At 41.4% G+C, this 20,119-nt stretch overlaps 2 protein-coding genes across 2 annotated transcripts in view; one reads left to right on the forward strand and one right to left on the reverse strand.

Moving 5' to 3' along the window:
* The window catches only part of agps (alkylglycerone phosphate synthase), a 28,466-nt gene extending 20,462 nt beyond the window's left edge, over positions 1 to 8,004 (reverse strand). The window contains exons 1-7 of the mRNA XM_069663153.1: positions 7,805 to 8,004; positions 4,340 to 4,429; positions 3,126 to 3,216; positions 2,924 to 3,044; positions 2,732 to 2,806; positions 1,642 to 1,713; positions 1,312 to 1,391 (exon numbers count right to left, since the gene is read on the reverse strand). Of these exons, the coding sequence (XP_069519254.1) occupies positions 1,312 to 1,391; positions 1,642 to 1,713; positions 2,732 to 2,806; positions 2,924 to 3,044; positions 3,126 to 3,216; positions 4,340 to 4,429; positions 7,805 to 7,989 (714 nt within the window). The 5' untranslated portion in view covers positions 7,990 to 8,004. The remainder of the gene's footprint in view (positions 1 to 1,311; positions 1,392 to 1,641; positions 1,714 to 2,731; positions 2,807 to 2,923; positions 3,045 to 3,125; positions 3,217 to 4,339; positions 4,430 to 7,804) is intronic.
* A 4,989-nt stretch (positions 8,005 to 12,993) lies between these two features.
* Positions 12,994 to 19,778, forward strand: nfe2l2a (nfe2 like bZIP transcription factor 2a). Its single transcript, XM_069663691.1, has 5 exons — positions 12,994 to 13,141; positions 16,171 to 16,437; positions 16,711 to 16,803; positions 16,907 to 17,074; positions 18,125 to 19,778. Exons 1-5 carry the CDS (start codon positions 13,106 to 13,108, stop codon positions 19,388 to 19,390), a joined length of 1,830 nt encoding a protein of 609 aa, XP_069519792.1. The 5' UTR covers positions 12,994 to 13,105; the 3' UTR covers positions 19,391 to 19,778.
* Positions 19,779 to 20,119: the final 341 nt, after the last annotated feature.

Below are 20,119 nucleotides of genomic sequence, written 5' to 3' on the forward strand. Positions count from 1 at the left end.
ATGTGTGCAGAGGGGCTAAGGGACGGAGACATTTTCCTCAAGGTTAAACTCAATTTAACATCCAATTCCAAATATATGCCTCTTATTTGGGCCGCTGGGCACGTGGCTTACCCCTACCTGCAGGAGGTCATTTCACACCTGCCATCAATTATTCTCCAGAGGTAGTAAACTTTATGTTACAGCCACGCTGCTCCTTTCATGTGCTTCCATTGGAGCCACTCCACCTCTGACCCCCTGACACACAAGGCTGGTCACTGGTGTCTGTGGCACCAAACTCAAAGAGCGGTAGGAGAGCAGCATCCGGACAGCTTATATATCACCTCTGTGTGGGCCTGGATGAAAGAGGCGTACTGTACTGGCGACAGTATTCACCATTTTATTTTACATCCAGTAAAACAACCTTGTGTTCACGGTGACATGCGTGGCATCCATTAAAATTAACCGCTGATGCACAAGTGACACATTTATCATGTTAAAAACAAGGATAAAATTATGTCCTACTTACACACAACAAATAGCTTTTGTATTAATGTTCTAACAGCTGCTGATATTAATGGTTGATTTACAGAGCGTGGTGAAAAAATATTCAAATTACTTATTTTATCTGAAAGATAGTCAAACATATTAAATTTACATTCATGTAAAATAAAAAGGCATATGATCACTTTTCCTCATCATCATTAAAAAGCAATAATCCCTTCTATTGATTGGTCGGTTAACTTAATGTATAGTGAGCAGGTTGTTATCGCAGGATGGAACCCCAACAGGGTGAGCAGGACACGGCTTTTTACTTATGAAAGCAATTATTTAAAAAAATATTGATTCGGAAATTATTTTTTCTTCATTTTAAAAATAGTCTGTTACACACTTTTTTCCTTCCGTAGACAAGCCGGAGTCAAATTGACTTCTTTCGGTGGATTGATATGATTACAGTTAGTCCTCCGGATTGTGTGATTAGAGCCGCATCCCTAGCAACGGTCTGTTATCGAGAAATAGCAGTCCTTGGAATGCCTTAATTAACCAATCACAATCAAGTATTTAACACAGCCGTGTATGCAATACATTCCCTCCTGAAAAATCCTGGGTGTGTTTTCACACTATTGTCCCATAATGCAATAGAATGTGGTATTGCTGCCACGATCAGATTAGTTCCCTGTGCTGAACAAAACAGGAAGTTGATAACTGAGAGAAATTATTCCAATGTCGATGGCCAGGTAAACATCAATAGCAGTATTTGATTTGGTTTCAGCTTGTCTCGTCTGTAGTGCAGATAACCTCTGCTGACACTTGGGGACACAGGTGTTTACGTACCATCTGTGAGGTATCCAGAGAAACGATGGAGCGAGTTTCCTCTTGGGGGCACTCTAACGCACTGGAGACACTGGTTCCTCCTGAGAGAGCAAAACAAGAATTACAACAACACTTCATGTAAAGACGCCTTTAAAGCTTATATTGTGAGTACAATAGGATGCCTATTAGGACTTTTATCTGTAACAAACATAACAGCGCAAAGCTTTATTAATAGAACAAATATTTCCACATTGGAATGGGAATAAACAATGTTTTAAATTACATTAAATGTAAATACAAACCATATGTGAGCTTATTATAATGATTACAGGCACTGATTTCATGACTCACCTCCATATGGCATCAAACAAACATTATGTTTGCACGCCAGCTCCACTAGTTTCACCACATCATTGTGGCAGTCTGCAAAGACACACAACATCATTTTAGAAATGAGTGGCCATCATAAAAGAGAAGTTTTCATTTACCATCCTCTATTGCATTCATAAATTAAGAGTTCACGTAATAACCAGAGACATATTGTAAAGGAGATAAACATGGCACATTACATTACGTGTGTACAGAGGACGATAAATAAATGTATACGGCCTGAGCCATTAGAGCCGGGGGACCGGCAGAGGGGCAGGGTGACTTTTGATTTGCCTGATAGTTGTGATTTGCCCGGGGCTTTCCTCAGGCGGAGTCACACTGCGTGAAGCTACGCTCTCTGGGGGTGGGATGTTCTGGATCAATAGAAACGTGCTTCAGCCAATCACAGAGCCCACATCCATTCACCGCTGGAGTGGTGAGCGAGTGGGAAGGGTAGCAATACCCACCCACATGGATGTGCTTGACTGGCCTCAAGTGCTTTCAGAGGCGGTGAGAAATGCCTGCATTCTGCTACATTTTGCCATCCAATTAAACACACAGTGTCTGCCTGCAGATTACAGTTCAACAAACTAAAGCTGCACTTAAAACACACAGCGTGACTTTCAGGGACTACTGAGAAATGCAAATCGCAGGTCAAGATATCTATGAGGTGCATAGAGTGTATTTGTGGGGTTGGAAAAATTTAAATGTTGTGCTTGTGCGGATGAAACGAGACCTACAGTGGCTTGCTGATTTGCTGCTCATTTGGGAGGCTGCTAATCAAGTTTCAGCTATCAGTCAACACTCATTTGCATGATAAAATAGTGCCAGCCATAACAACAGAAAACCAATCTCAGAATCATAATTCATGGGTGTACTGTGCGGGGCCAGACCGCGGAGTATTGGGTGTCAACCGTCCTCCCCCTGACGCTTCTTATTAAGCCTCCACTCATACATATTAATATCCCTGCCTCTGCAGAGATTAACCCTTTAAATCACCTAAGCCAGTAGGGGGGGATCAGTGATGCTATGTGGGAGGAGGAAAACAGACACACACAGCTTGTGAACTCACTTGGCCATACCACCATGTCTGGAACACGGCCGAATTTGCCTTCTCGCAGAGCAAAGATCTCGTTCAAGCAATGACCTGGAAGAAAAATACAGGAAAGAAAAATATTGTCGCTGAAGTAATAAGTAAATAATTTTTTTAATGCAGATTGTATTGGGTGTTTTTTCTGTAATGATGTGGCCAAAGTCTTCTTACCGTGTGCACGAAACACCCGGTCCTCTGCGTCATGAGAGAAGGGAATACCTGTGGATTTCACTTCCTCCACGAAGGCCTCGTTAAGAATGGGAGGCTGTACAGAACTGCTAGTGAGAACAGACTGAAACAAAACAAACCTAACTGTGAGTGAGCGCTCGTCTTTGCCATTCACTGGAGACAAATAAATCGAAATGACACTCACTGTTGCTGGAGTTTTGTGCTGCAGACTGGCTCCAAACGTGCCTTCAAACCAATCTTTCAGCCCGGGGATGATCATACCACTTAGCCTGTACCTGGAATGTGTGAAGGAAGACAGCTTGTGTGAAAAATCCCAACTATGCTTCATGTTTAAATGATTTCAAGTACTGGAAGTCAAAGCCCTCATTTGAGAACATGTAAATGCTTGACTGGGCTTTTTCATTTGGAAATCCACATCTGTGTCTAATAAGAATAGAGTGTGAGGTTTGAGTCCAATGAGGTTATTAGGCAGTGACAGTGCCGTCCGTGTGACCGCCCTCGCCATCCCTTGCATAATTGAGCCGCTGGCACAGCCAGGGCCAACCCATCAGGGCACTGTGCTGCGCCTTTGTCCAAGAGAGCATGAAACACACTCTATAATGAAAAAGCCTCTGTCACGGCGAGCGCGGAGGAGGAGAACAACGTCTCTGACATTCATTCAGCTGTGCCCCAGCCTCGCTTTACTGTACGCCTTCCTAGGTAGCTTTTTCAGGCGACCGGGCACAGAGCGGTCTGTAGCAACAGCTCGCACAGGAGGAAGCCATTTGCTGTGCAACATCCTGTTCAGCTCGACTCATTAGTCAAAATACATCCTCATAGGCAGTGTGAGATTCCTCTGTGTTTTAAAATGGGGCAAGCAGGGCTGTCTCTTCCAGACACATATGTCATGATTACAATAAAAATGCTCGAGCATACATCTTCCTTCCTCTTCGGAGGCAGGACTAAAGGTGCAGAGGGGCTATTCTTCCTGTAGTAAACTGAAGATAGAATGAGTTTGATCAGGAATAAGTGGATTTATTTTTAGACACTCAAACTAAATCTTCTTCTCTTCAACAGACAACAAATGTCTTTGTTTACCCACAGCTCCCCAGAGACACATCAACAATTACAAGCATAATATGTTCCATTTTTGAACAGATTGGAAAGTGGTTTCTGTTAATGAGCTACAGACTTTGAGGAAGCTGAAAATCACAAGCAGTGACCTTCTCAAATGACAGAGAGCAGTTCAAATGCCAGCCACTAGGTGGCAGTAGCACCACATTGCTGTGAGCGTAGGCAACTGGTTTCAAAAGCTGGGTTCAGAGTGTGTGCTGTGAAAAGGATCAATGCTTAGACCCAGCCCGGTCTGGTTTCTCTAATCAGTACGTCTAAGAGCAGTAATGTGGTATTATGCAGTACCTTTTGCCAGTAAATTCGGCTTGCCCTTTCTTGTTGAAGAGGAATCTTGAGTCACTGTATCCCCAGCCGTTCCATTTCATAATCTCCTGCCTGTGGGAAAACAAACAGCGGTGGTTATCAACTCATACACCTTAATGTGAAGTTAAGACATGAAAGAGTGTTTCCTGGGTTACTTGTAAGCCTGGTTACTGTAGGCCGACTTTAGCTTTTCAATTTCACCCAGACAAAGAGGAAAAGAAAGAGTCGCTTTTAGAAGTCAGATGCTGATATTTCAAACCCTAAGTCACATAGTCGCCTTATTTTATTCAGTCATTGAGGGCCTTTGCATTCAACCAAGGAGGAGCTAAACCATCCGTCAAATTCACAATATGGGAGGCTGCAGACAGACACACAACATTCCCTCGGTGCCTCTTTACCACTGCTCCGAACACAGCCTCAAAAACACACAGCTTGTTTTGAAGAAGAGGCTTCACATTTAAACTTAATCCCCATGCGCAGAGGAAGCTAGCAGACACACCCTTTGCTCTCAGCTATTTCCTCATACACATTTAAATATTTCTAATTTACAGCCCCCTGTCGCACTCTTATCCAAAGCTAGTTTCATTCCAGAATTTTTCAAACAAACACTACTATTGCTGCTATTACCGCTGAATGATATTCCATTACAATGATCACCTTTACGACCGAAAGACACTGCGTTGTCTGTGCTCCAATACTGTGCAAAGCTTGTGCTGTACTTACAGACAGACATCTCACCACCGCTCACACAACAACCATAACTCATGGGTATCTTGGGATGAGATGCTAACACAGTAGAGTAAAAGCCATAATTAAGATTAATACCTGCCAAAATGTAGTTTCTTATTAATTAAGAGCTTGTGCAGAAACAACAGTGACACACTGAATCACACTTTAATGCATCCTCACCACTGCTAATATGCTGTTATAGCTGCTGAACATAGTGAGTAACATGTATCAATAAATGGGGCAAGAGTGTGGCAAGGTCAATAAGTACACACAGATAATTTCCGGCAAACAGCATGGTCCTGTTTAAAGAGTAGGTCTTTATTAATCGCTTTAGACAGCCTGAACTATTTCCTGCCAGAGTGCATTTTAACATCTACAACAGGTCTGTCCAGGAGGAGGGATCTCTCCTCTGCTACTCTTCCTGATGTTTCTTCCTTTTCGCCCCTCATCTTAATCCAGGGTCTAGGGATAAAGACGTTGTATGCTGTGCTGATATAAGGGCCCTTGGAGGCATACTTACTAAAAGTAACTTTGAGCTATACAAATAAAATTACCCATTGACGTGACTATACTAGACCAAACTGGCTATAGAAAAGGGAAAGAAATTACCCAATAACAAAGTCTGGGTATCTGTGGCGACATTTGCGGAAAAAAAATCTCAAGCGGCGCCCAGTTAGTGACGCGTTTTCCATCACCCAGCAGTGGTTGGTCTGCCAGAGAGGGTAGGCAGAGCTAAGCCGCTGCCTCTCCAGTCTCTGCAAGTATTGCAAGTAAACAGTAATCTACTATGGCTGAACAAACAAAGAAAAGATCGATGACTACAGATACAACTTCAACAATAAGTGAAAATCCAAACAAACAAATTCGACAATCAGATGAAGGCAAACAGTCTAAAAAGGAAAGCGACCGTCAGCGAGGAAAATCAAGAGTTACAACTGTGACAAAGGGAGCCAACCATAGACATCTGGTGAAACTGTGAAGTGTCCTCATACAACTACTGCTTATTGCCAAAGGTGCTGCCAAAGAGAATTACACTGGAATCTTTGAAAATTAATTATATTATGCAAATACAACGTTTCTGCTGTATAAAGATTCTTCTTCAGACAGATAAAAGTTGAGATAGAAATTTGGTCTTTCAGCTTAGATGAGGTTATGGTATATGTGGGGTTGTTTGCACTATTATTTAAATGTGCATATGGATGACTAAATTGACATATTAAAAATACCTCCCACTATAATGTTATACAAATAAACACAGATCAAACTAAAGCCCCAAAAATGACTAACATGAATCAACACCTCTGTGAAATCAACATTTTTATCTTCATAAACGTAGGATTTATAGTGGGACTGATGTATCAGACTGTCAGTTTAAACTTGGTGGTAAGTCTATATAGTGGTAGGTCAGACAGAAACAGGCGTTGTCTCTTTTACATTGCATCAGTTTTGGTTGCGGTCGCTCAAGTATGCGTTTAATGTAAATGTGGTTTAAGTTGACGCTGAAACTCCACACAAACCTGCAAGTCAGGATTCTTGACTGAAACCACTTACCGTAACTAACCGTACCGGAAAGGTAGCAGAAAGAATTTCTGTAAAACCAGCCAAAGGCTTTACAGAGGAAGTGTCTTGGTACTTCTTCAAACGAACAGATAATAGGTGCTATTCGATATCTACCAAACTTTATACACTGTAGAGACTAAAAAAAAGACAGTGCTTTGAGCCATGACATTTAATCCTATCACCACAATGTCATATTGACCAGAACATGACATGATACATTTCACAAGGCCAATTGCTGATACTTTTGAGTGCTTGATTTCACATTTAGCTTCAGCTGTTTTCTCAGACTGACACTAGATGTCAGCACAGCGTGGTGTTTTCTCAAAAGGAACTGAGCTGCCAATAGGTTGAAAGTCAGACCACTACTTGTCCTAACCAATCAGATCAAAGGAAGTTATACAGAGGCTGTTGCTACAAATTAGACTTTTAGGTGTCTAATACCTTAAAATCGCGTTTGAAGAAATCAAAAGAATCAAGAACCAGATCTCAGTAATTCCCCTTTCAACGTGTTAACATGCCAAGCAAATAAGTAGTACATGTGGCAGATAAAATAACGTAAGTACGTGTGTTGTTGATGTATGACAAAACTAGTGAATAAAACAATACATAACTGCTGTGCCTAACAGTAACGATTACTGTAAAGGCTGCAATAATTACTCGATGAAAAACACGGCCAGTTTTTTTTTTTCTTCTTAAATACGGCCAGTTCATTTCAATGATTCCGTTGTTTGATTCATCAGGAAAGTGCCAGAAGCTCAGCCATAACATGAGCATTTGTCTACAGCCTTTACAGCCTGACTGACAGGAAGAAAGTGCCATATGATAAATGAAATAAACTACTACAAGCTTCAGAAACAGCTTCTTTAGAACAACTTTAAGAAAGTCGACCACAACAATGTTAAACTCCTGAAAGTAGCCGCACCCACTCCTTAGCAAATGAATGTCTACTCTGTAACGTTAGCTAGCAGGCTAATTAAGCCCAGCCATAGCCTTCTTTCTCTATGTTGCTAATGCTCGGATAAGAGAGGCAAGTCTGTCTGTCAGTACATATCATCCTATTAGTTCTTGTTAAGCTATTACTCCACGAATGATTGACTTAAAACTAGCTAAATCCACAGAGGATGGACCCTTGTCCACCGCTCCATCGCAGCCTCGTACCTCTTCCTCGGCACCGTCTTCCCTTCTCTGGAGGCATCTGTCTTGCTATCTTGGCCCTTGCACTCCGCGGCGAGGATGGTCGAGTCTCCGTCCACCGGTCTCTGTAAGTGCCCGGCAATTATCCTCAATCTTTGCTGTGCAATCCGCTGCCTGTCGGAGCTGCCGCCGCTGCTGTTGGACGCCATGCTGCTTCCGTGTTTGTGAAGGGAGGGAGCGGATCCATGAGCGGGCCGGCTGTCAGAGGTCAGCGCAGGGAAAGTATGCTGCGTTCAGAGGCCGTCGGAAACATCACGCTCAGTTACATGAATGACCAGAATAGCGCCAAGTGCCTGGCAACTGGTATATTGTTAGGGGGTTTTTTTGTTTTTTTTATCGTGCCACGTTTAGAAGTCGGAGAGAGAGCATATGGACAATAAAACGCAATCGTTAAAAAACATTATAGACGGTAATTTTGTGGTATCATGAATGGTTAAAAGGAATTAGTACAGACTAGGGATGAAGCGATAAGGCAGTTAATCTATTAAGGGATCAACAGATAATTCATCTAAAACTGCCCCAAAACTAAAAAAAAACTCACTTGAGTCATTTGACAACAAGAAACGTCAAACATTTACCAATTCTAGCGTCCTTAATGTGAGAATCTGCTTATTTAATTTTCTAAATTGGCAGTACACTATATGAAACGGGGGGTGGAATTATGACGAATTATGACTAAATAAATACAAGTTAGATATTAACAATAAAATATGAGGGAATAGCACGTCTGCCTTCTATTACAGTAGGGTTTAGAAAAAAATGACTTGTTTTACTTATTCCCATACAGCAGCTAGGACTTGAATGCATCATTTCACCTATTTCCCAGCATGCCTTGCGATATGCGACTGGTTACAGTCCTTGCTGGTGACATACGTTTCGTTGACAGTTAACTGGAATTTACAGTCAGTTTACATAGTTGTTATGAGATGACAGAAGATTTTCAGCCCTGTTCGTTTTACCGCTTGAAATATTCAAGAGAACAGAGACACGTGCTAAATATAGCTTTTGATACCAAAACTAATGCTTTTTAAATGAAATAAAGGTTTCATAAATACTGCCTCTGTCACCAATTTGTTAAGTAAGACATAATACATGGATAGGCAATGGACTGCTGCCTTTTAAAAATGACTGAACAACTGCTCTTATAAAAGTGTGTCATAAGTGTTAGAAGTCCTCATGCGTAAGTTTTGTGATGTGGTTTTACAAACTGAGAGTAACCTGAAACGATGTGACTTCACTGTTTACCTGTGTGCCTCTCCTCTACTCAGTCACCTGACCAGCATGACTACTGTTTCCATATGGCACACAGCAGTGCCCTTTAAGTAATGATTTAACACAAAAGTTAAACTACATAAGCTACGCAAAGCCACTCTAGAATACAAATTAACTTTGGTGAAACTCTCAAAAAAGACAGAGGCTTTGAAAAATGCTTCAAACAGAGAGAAACTTTATTGCAGAAAACCATTCATTTGTCAACAGAAAAATTACAGCGTGCTGAAAACTTAAATGTCCAGATGTTTTAGGATTTATTTCCCCACAGTTTAAAGTATTAACTCCCAAAACAAAGTTCTGTAATGCACTGACTGCGAGCAGTAAGAGTCTAAGTGTATCACAGAACTTTATTTGGAAAGCCACAGTGCCACCTCATAGGTTTGTCCTTGTGCAGGACCTTATCCTCCTCATGACTGGGTGATCCTTTGACCTGTAAGGCACAAAAAGCAAGAAAAGTGGGGCATTTACTTTGATTATCTGTCTATTTTATTGACGTCCATGCAAAACATATAAGTACAAAAGAGACAGTAGCTGTAATTGGTTTAAGACTAAAGAGCAAGTGAGATTTGAATACTCTGAGAACTCGGCCTACAGAAAGGTTGCTGTGTGTTTGGTCCTCCTAGCAGGTAAAGAAGGCCAGATGGACTCTTTTTACACACTGTCAGCTCTCCACAATGATTAATAAATGGCTTAATATTATTTTTGAATGTGCATCTGTTAATCCTGTCATATATCCTACCAAAAAATGTATCTACTTACTCCTTCAAACTCTACCATCTGGTTGGTTGCAATGTTATTAACTAGTCTCTATTTGGGCTGACATGTTTGAAATTTTCAGTTCTGGTGATATCTTTAGCCTCACTAGGATTACTTCACTCCTGTGCCCATGTGTCATTGATTCTACCTGTTGAGCTTTTACAACTTTATGAACTGAACAGGCCCTGGAGAATGAGCTATTGACTACACATCGTAGGAAGATATGATAGCAATGAGGAAAGTGCAGAAAGCTCCAGGAGTATTTAGTTGTGTCAGTTTGAAGCTACTTATGACACTTGCCACTTTAACAGCAATCAAGTGACGGCAACTTTTAAAGTGCAAAGTACACATAATGCCATGTCACTTATTATCTTGATCATTATTTACGCAAGAAGTAAAATGATGAAGGCAAAATAAGTTGTGCAAGTCATACAGTACCTGATGTAGGTAGACGCAAAGGGACCAGCTGCGATCCAACACGAGGGGGCAAGTAGTCTGAATCACAAAATGCAAAAGCAGAAAGCGATGAGAGGACATTGCAGGCCATGGCTGGATTCTCAATGCAAACGTCTGTTTTCACTGCGGTCTGTGTCCGTCTGCGGACTTGCAGCGCTCCGGTCGTAAGGTGGCTGTCGCCGCTTTTACCTTTTCTTCCCCCAGTCCTGTGCACTTCACTATATGCAGCTGGAAGAATGTCGACGTGGAGCTGCCAAACGTGAACGCGTGCTCATGAGCGCGCATGAGAGGGGGGAAAAAATAGGCTTTTTAGTGTAATTTCACGCAGTGGCACAGTGAGCTGCACTTTAGTGTGAGCTTCTTCACAGATAGGTGCCAGAGCCAGGACCAAGTCTGTCTTATTACCTTGACATATTTCTAAAGCCACTTAATTACATCTCGATCCGACTTCTTTGTTACGCTGAGGTGTCAGAATGAGTCAAATCTAATTAGCTTTGAGGATTTTATAAGCCTAACAACTTTCTTTGATAGCAGTATTCTTAAATTGGCTAATAACTAAGTATAATCAATAAACTTAAATATTCCCAAGTAAAATTAGACCACTCATTACAGAAAATAACCTCTTCCAGTTTATAAAGCTGCCTTTATAATATTATTATCATTAAACTCTCTGGTGCATTAATGTAAAGTAGAAGTTTACTATTGTAGGTCTCAACATGGAGCCAATTATTAGGTTGGTTAAGTTATAGCACAAGAGGTGAGAGGAAAATAAAGACACTAAACTAACTATACTATACTAAAAGAAGAAACACACTTTAATAATACCCTTTTACAATGTAAAGTCATAAATTATGACAAACATCCCAATAAAACTTATATTATTATGGAAAATGATATTTGAATGTGGTGCATTCAAGCCTATTTCAATGTAGAAAACGGTCAAAATGTGAATCATTCATTTACTAGACAGTTCAATCTACAAACAAGCAACAATTTCTAATACACTTTTCACATGATCGTACATTAAATTTACTCTGTATAGTCTCTACAGCTTTGAAATCAAGGTAGGCTTGTGACCAGTACATTATTACCATGTTAAATATTAGGAAGTAGAAGTATAAAGTACCAGAAAAATGGTCAAGATTGTGCTTAACTGCAGTACTTAAGCAAACTTCTCAGTTACATACCACTAGTGGTCATATTCAAATGCTATTGTTTTGCAAGCATAATTACAAAAGTGCCAAATAGGTGTTGGCTTCTTAAACTTAAAAATAGCATCAACTTAGGATGAGTACAACCAAGCCTATTTACTATTGTACTTAAGTACAGTACTTGAGTAAATAACAGAATGTAAATAGTTTCTTTACACCATTGTTATACACCCTCAGTTATCACTTAATGCTACTCTACTCTTTTTTATATATGTATATTGTAGGTTATTTGGTCATGTCTTATAGGCTGTTTTTTAATAATGAGCTTTATAACATTTCATTAGTCAGTATATAAATATAAAACAATATCAATAAACCTGCATCAATGGCAGTGCTAAAAGGTCAAGCTACATACTGTACCTCAGTGCAGTTGCAAAGTACTTCCTCTGGATTGCTTTACTTTAGTGCTTAAGTGCTAGCTCATACTTCCACTACACATTTACTAAATGAACATTGTACTTTAACTTCATCATATTTCTGAAACAGCTGTGGTTACTTTTTCAAATTAAAACTTTATGTCTAAAACACACGATTGATAATCTTGAAAGATCATGCATTGTTGCAGATTAAACTACTGCAAAAAACTCAAGCAAGCTCAAACTCAACAAACTAAAGAAAATTAAAGCACTGGTAGTCAAGCATCAATAACACTGATCCAAAAATATCATAAAACATATCATAATAAGTTATTCACAGTAACACAGCTTTACTTAGGCTATATATACACTTTATGTATGCTATGCTACATTTAGTTGCTGGCACGTTTGTACCTTTAAAAAAAGTTGCATATTAAATGCAGGACCATAACTTGTAAGTGATCAATGCTACTTTTCTTAATTATTAAATCAAATTTTTTTGTCCACTACACACCAAAGCCCAGAGCTTGTCCTTACTGATTTGTCTCAGTAGTAAGTGGGTGACTTGAGTGTTTCCAGGGGACATTAGGGCCCCAGGGCCTCCAGCTCCACATCGAGCTCGGTAACCAGCAGGGGGCACTATCCACCAATCAAAACTCTTCTAGTGACGTAGTTAAAAAAAAAAAACCCAAAACGGTAAAGTTATGAAATAGATATAATAACACATAAGCTGAATTAAAATAAGTTAGAAATGTATATTTGATGCTCAGATAAACTGTCACCTGAATATTTTAGTTGTTTATGTTTTTTGTTTTTTTAAATCAATTTTAATTTTATTTCTTATGACGTGCGGCCATATTTACGGATTATTACAACTTTAAAACGCTAAGAAATAAAGCATGTCATGTTTATTTTTTCTTTTAATTTGCTAAACAGTATTTATCATGTCGATATTTCTCTGCAAACTCTATACGCATGAACACAGAGCAGCTCACTGCCTCATAGGCCGGTGAGAGGGGGACGATCCCGGTAGGCAGGGCCATTTCCGTAATGTTCAGTACATGTTAGGGAAGCAATGTTGCTTCAGTTCAGCTGCTGTGACGGACCTTATCGGCTCCGGACGGACCGCTCGCCATTTTAATCTGTCATTTGAGGAATAACACGCTCATTTATCAGTCATACGGCGTTTCTTTACGGTGACACAGATCTCCACGATGATGGACATGGAGGTGATGCATTCCAGTCAACAGGTAAATACCATTTATTTCTTCAAAGTGACCGCACACCGGCTGACATTGACTGTTAACTTCCTTTTAGACGAGACAGACGTCCTGATATAGTTTGAGTGAACTTTTTTTTAACATTAGCTGTAGCAAATTAAATAGTAAATACGACGTGACAGCTTGGTTATGGCGTAGTTAAGAGGTTATAATGAAGAAATAGCAGCTCCAACGTGAAAGAGTCCATACAAAATACACAGTGAACCTAGCTTTCGTTAGATATTTAGGCTGCCCTCTGAACCGCTTTCAGTTCTGCAAGTCATTGACATGTGACGTTTTCCTCGACAGAAACTAAAATTATTTTTTATATAAGAAACGAGCCAATTTCTCACTGTTTGAGCTGTTTCACTGTAAAATTACAAGATTTCTATCGTACTGACAAGTTTGGGAAACAGAAAGAGAAGGTTCTCGAGCTTTTTTCCCGTAACTGTCTTCCTCCCCGCCCCCCTGCTTTCTCAAAGCATGTGATACCATATCTGATGTAGACAAGCCTGTAACGTTAGCTATTGGGAATTATTATTCACAGGCTATACTTTTTGCTCCTGTCTTTGCTGTTAACTCAATATAGACTCATATTCATTGACATGTTGCTTATGTTTCATCATGTGACCAGGCTTTACATCTTCAGTGTTTGGTTAAAGCTGCCATAAGCCAGGGTCAGTGGAAGTACACAGTTGAGTGATGGTGAGGGCCTAAAAAACAGGGCTGTTTTGCAGCTTGTGTGGCTGTGTTTCATCATCCATGGTCAAGGGTGGATGTCCACTCAAAGAAGCTACAATATACCACAGGAGTCACAAGGGCCTCCCCTTTGAGGCCCTTGTGTTTAGCTGAGGGCAGGTAAATGTACAACCAATACTAAAAGCCAATACAAGTATCACCTTTATCACCTAGTTTGATAGTCATATGAAGCTTTAGCTATTAGCTTGGTTTGTTGGATGTTTTTTTATTTATTGAAATATGGAGTCACATGTCTAATCAGCATGTTTTTCTATCCTTATCGTAGGCATGTTGTTCAGCTAGTATAGCTGTGTATTGTGTGGCAGCAAGGTGTGGGAAATGTAAGACTTTTTATGAGCTAGTTCCTTGTTCTGGTGCCAGTCCAGGTCAGGTGACAGCCTTGTTTCTGATACCACTCTGATAACCTGATCTCTTACACACTTACATTTACACAACCTATTTGTCTCTAATAAAGAACGTTAGTTATCGTTTGATACGTTACTTTGAAGCTGTGAAGTTATATAACACTCTGTGGCAGTAAAAGGGCAGATTGAACTTTCCCTTCATAGGCAGACAGTCCTTATTTAGACATGGGTTTGTTTTTTAAGGGACTTGTATGACTTGTCTGATGAGCTTAAAAGGTGTGACCAACTGGAAAGAGTGTGGGTTTTTTTGTTTGGAAAACACAGATGACCTCAAGAAGTGTGTAGAGACGTCCCACTTAGATATTTTCGGGCACTTCCTCGTTCCTACAGGAGCCATAATGCCTGGCAGTGCGCACACATCTCAGTCTGTGAGTGTGAGTTATAGTAGGCAGCCTTGGTAATGCGTAATCCTTCGGCGGTCATGCCTCTGATGCAACACATAGGCAAAGAGGGTTAGTGGGTTCTTATTTTGCTGGGCCACCGCTGGAGTCAGAGAAACTGTCAACAATGTCTTAAAATACGTATAGGTGTTTTTTGGCGTTTTTTGTCATGTTACAATTTTATTTAGCAGACGCTTTTGTCCACAGCAACGTACATCTGAGAGTTAATACAACACAAGCAACGACAGGAGGGAAGGAAGTTAGTAAGGGCCAAAACACAGCTTCAAGTGCGACACTGGTGCCAACAGGCAGTGTATAGGGCGTTTATTTTTTTAGTTAAAAATAAACATCAGCAACACCAACAAGATCATTAACGTCATCATTATCATCATCGTGAAAATCCTAGTCAGCATAAACTACGTCCTCGATGTCATAATCATCAATCAATAGCATCAATATCATATTATGAAGGTTTTCCTGACCAATCATTTTAATTCAACAAAAAAACAAACAAAGGAGAAGTTCTCTTCGTTTTACATCCCTTTTATTGTGTCCTCAGCTTCCCCCTGGCTATGTCTGCTCTGGCCATATGATGGACTGCAAAGACCATAAGTCATGTTTGTACCCAAATCTGGGGAACAAGCCAGTCACATGCTCAGACATGTTCCTGTGAGCCAGTGTCTTTGGTTGATGCAACATCCCTGGGCCTTGTGAAACGGTTTCCTTCTGTAAATAAGTTCGGGTAGAAGAGTCGAGGAAGAGAGCAGCTCAGTTTATCTTCAGACGTTCTTGTTTAGAAAGGGGAAAAACATTCAGTCTGTGGGAGGAAATCAACAGGAAAGTGTATTAAAATGCTTTCGGTTGTTAGCGCGCTGTGTCGTCTGTGTTGTCAGCAACACTTTCAGGTGTAAATATTGAATGTTGGACAAAACTAGGTGTTTAATTACACCCAGGAACCGGTCTATAGCCTTACTATTGTATTTGGTTTGGTCTGTGATATGTAATTTAATTGAAAATAGAAATATCCTATTGTCTGTCTTTCAAGAACTGAAGACACATCTAACTCTGATTTAATCACTGCAGCGAATATGATTTTTTTTTAACTTTAAATCTTTAAATACGTCCTGTTTGTGAGCTTGAATGTGACTAATGAATTCACACCTCCATTTAATTATATGGGTAGTGATAACATACCTTCGAAGTCAAGTATCAAGTGATGATGCGTGCTGGTGCGTGGTGCCAACAGGGAAAAGAGAGACGTACATGTATTATTCATGTGGCTTCTCCCCCTTGACATTAGTGCCAGCGTTGTTGTCAGTGAACAGATACAGAGGGGCAGGGTGTGGCGGGTGCAGCGGCCACGCTTCACAGCAGGGAGGCTCCTCCTTTGCTTTAACACTGCTCTCACAATCTCACTGCAGGGCAAGCATGTGCACGGCTCGCATCTCTCTGAACAGATCTGCTTTTCTCTTTCCAGGACATGAACCTGATTGACATACTGTGGAAGCAGGACATCGATCTGGGTGCCAGGCGCGAGGTGTTTGACTACAATCACCGTCAGAAGGAACATGAGCTGCAGCGGCAGAGGGAGCTGGAGGAAGAGAAGAGGCTGGATCTGCTGCGGGAGCAGGAGAAGGCCCTGCTGGCACAGCTACAGCTCGACGAGGAGACGGGAGAGTACATACCATGTCCACCGACCAGCGCCCCGCTGCAGACGTCTGTCACGCCTCTCGAGGTTACACAGGTACGTGCACGTGGACTGTCATTACTCATGTCAGAGGCGGATCACTCCCACCTTATTCGATAGGCTGCGGCTTTGTCGTAGCTAGGTAACCGCCTCGTTCTGTGTAATTACAGACACACAGGTGGGTCTGTAGTTTTGCATTGGTGTATTGTGCCTCTGAAGCTGCTCTTCAGAGACCTGAGCTTGATAAATAATAAAGCTATTCTATTCGAAAGATGCCAAAACGGATTCTAGGTGGTCAGTTTAACAGAAGTATTTGCACCTGTCTTGCAGAATGTCGGCTTCACAGAGGAGAACGGCGATGCCATGTCTTTTGATGAATGCTTGCAGCTGCTGGCGGAGACATTTCCTGTAGAGGAAGCTGAGGTAAGAACATTAAATCATTACCACACATGTGACAACACAGATTACAGTTTGATGTGACACTTAGCCGTACAACAACTGTCATATTCTTGTATTTTCCCTACAGAACACCTCAGTGTGCCTGGACACAGCTGCTGTTTCAGCGCCCATGATGTCCCCCGAGCAGACAGCCCTGCCATCGGCCACCCTCTCCCCACCACATCAACCCCAACAGAGACTGTCCCCAGATCTGGAGCAGGCCTGGATGGAGCTTTTGTCCCTCCCTGAGCTTCAGGTATATAATACATGGATTCTACTGCTTCAGTGTAGTATTTGTTGGAACAAATACCCAAAGAATGCATCAACGTCAGGAGCCGGGCATTAGAGGACAAACACCTTTTTGTTTGCTGTACGTGAATGGGGTCTCCTGTATGTGAGACGGATGCGCCGGTCTCATTCCAGCGATTATGTTTCACTGTTGAGACTTTTTTTTTGAGGATTATGGAGCTTGTTATTCACGATGTGATGCAGCTTTTTATGATTAATAGCCACCAGCTTAATCCAGCAGATTAGACAGAAATCTTGTGTAGACAGGGTGTGGCTATCTTAAACCTTTGCCTTATTGCAGCAATGTACATTTGTGCATGCTAGCTTTCAGGAGCTGCCTTATCAGGTTATATTTGCATTCTCTGACGGGTGGAGCCGTGTGGCATTTGTTGCCTTGAACTTTCACTTTGTCTCAGAGCAGACTGGACTATAATCCTAACCATCAAGCAGCATTGCATTAGCCGCTCTAGCAAGCAGCTGATAAGAAAGACTCGCAGAAACGCTGCTAGTTTAGAATTTTGTTTGAGTTCTTGTAAGCTGCTTTGGGAAGATAACGTGCTAGAGCATTAGCAAGCTGGGAGATCGGCATTGGTGATTTGTGAGATATTTCAACATATGGATATGTTGTCTTTAAAGTAACAGGAGGCTACCGTGTGCCTATACTTCCCGTATACCAGCTTTTTTTCAGTGAAATGCCAGTCAGTTGGAACGACGGGATGGCTAAATGTCACAGGCCTCGCCAACAGTTTTTTTTGCAGATTACGCACATATCTTTTCACGTTTAAATGGCACAAGGGAAACTAATTTCATCCGATCTTTCCCAGATTTTAATGCTTTGGTTTTGTAATCGGGATAATTTCTCTTTGAAAGTGGATTATTCCTTAGTTTGAAAGCTTTTTCACGTGCATTTGTCACCACACTGTGCCACGGATCAGGTTTTGGAGGCTACTGTAGGTTGATGTTTGATCACATATCTGTTAGTTGTATTAATTTTAACGTGTTTTTCTTTTTCTTTTAGCAATGCCTTAACATGCAAATGGAGGACACACTGGAGACCACAACTTATCCTCTTCCAAACAGCCCGGACGTACCGAATCCAAACTACACTTTTTACCCTATGACCAATCTCACAGAGGGGGAAACAAACAATGTGAATGTTTGTCCGGCAGAGTATATGAATACATTTGATGGCTCTGTTCCCAGCATGGCCCCACCAGACACTCTCAGCCAAATGAAAGCAGAAGCTCCTGAGATAAACACTAACTTTAATGCAGAAAGTTTCTGCGACATGTTTTACCCCAGCCCAGTTCTGGAGGAGAGCGGTGCTCAGCATGGCCTTGAAGGAAATGAAATTACCGCCATGTCTGATATCCAAAGCAAGCCTCCATTCACACCACTGGACCTTTATAGCCTCTCGCCTGGCGATGCATTTGAAAGAGACAAACAGAATCTGACGGCTGAGATGCCTGACTCAGATTCGGGGATCTCTTCAAACACAAGTCCGAATGCGAGTTCTCCTGGGAAGTCTGTGTACGGAGACGGGTCCTTTCTATACAGTGATTCAGACATGGAGGAGATGGACCACAACCCTGGCAGTGCTGAATCCGACTACTCAGAGATGTTCTCCATAAATTTCCAGCCGGATGATCTTCATTCAGCAATTAATCTATCTGCTCTAACAGGTCAGTCACAACAGCAGCCGCATGAAAAGAAGCCCAAACACCACAAGACGGATCTAGCAGAGGAGAGCGGCCATAACAACACCCCCTTCACCAAAGACAAGCAGAGGAAACGCTCCGACGTGCGTCTCTCCAGAGACGAGCAGAGGGCTAAGGCCCTTAAAATCCCCTTCACTGTATCCATGATTATTAATCTGCCTGTTGATGATTTCAACGAGATGATGTCAAAGCACCAACTGAACGAGGCTCAGCTGGCCCTGGTCCGAGACATACGCCGACGCGGGAAGAACAAAGTGGCTGCCCAGAACTGCCGAAAACGCAAGATGGAGAACATCGTGGGTCTGGAGGGCGACTTGGACTCGCTGAAGGACGAGAAGGAGCGTCTGCTGAGCGAGAAGAGCCAGAACTCGGCAGACCTGAAGGAAATGAAGCAGCAACTGAACAGCTTGTACCTGGAGGTCTTCAGCCTGTTGAGAGACGAGAAGGGGGATTCTTACTCCCCGTCCGAGTACTCCCTCCAGCAGTCGACGAACGGCAGCATCTTCCTCGTTCCTCGCGTTAAAAAGACTTTCATCAAGAGCGAAGACAAACATTTATCTCCTTAGTTGTATGGTACTGCATTATCATAGTAATACTATGCAATAACTTTGTAGTCGCTCAGCTTTAAAGCATTAGCAGCTTAGCAGGACTATTGTATAGTTTTTGCGCACTTCTATTGAATGTAATATTTTTGATATTTTACTTCTTTTGTACTCTGATATCGTCACAGATTCTTTAACCAATATCGTTTGTAAATATAAACATCACTTGCTTTTGAGATTGATAAACTGTTACTGTATGTGTGTACATAATATATATATTGTATATATCATATTTCTGTATGCTAATGATTGTTTCAATCATTATTACTCATATTTTATAACTGTTCCTTTATGATTTGCTGCCCAAGTTCTTTTTTAAAATCTCCTGTGCTTTTAAATAAAGTATTCATAGTATAGACACATGGCCTCCTGTTTTCTGAGAACAGAACATTGTGTGGTGTACTATGGCCCGCTACAGATTGATGCCAGATGGATGTATAGTCGGAGCAACCGTTACATAACTTACCACGTGTTCGAGTCAGTCGATGGCGTGAAAGCTCAAGCAAAGGGCGTAGAAAGCAGCAAATGAAAGGAATATTGTACCCAAACAAGAGTGTTACTGGCTTAAACCATTTTGTAATCGGCTTGTCTTTTATCGGACCGCGCTTGTTTGTATAGTAACCTAAATCTTTTAATACTGCAAAACTCCTGTCGCAAAAGAAGCCCCACCCACCGCATTCATTATGTTACACC

Source organism: Semicossyphus pulcher, unplaced genomic scaffold (assembly GCF_022749685.1).
Source record: "Semicossyphus pulcher isolate SPU_LCO1_2020_fin unplaced genomic scaffold, fSemPul1.0.p SCAF_15, whole genome shotgun sequence".
NCBI lineage: Eukaryota > Metazoa > Chordata > Actinopteri > Labriformes > Labridae > Semicossyphus > Semicossyphus pulcher.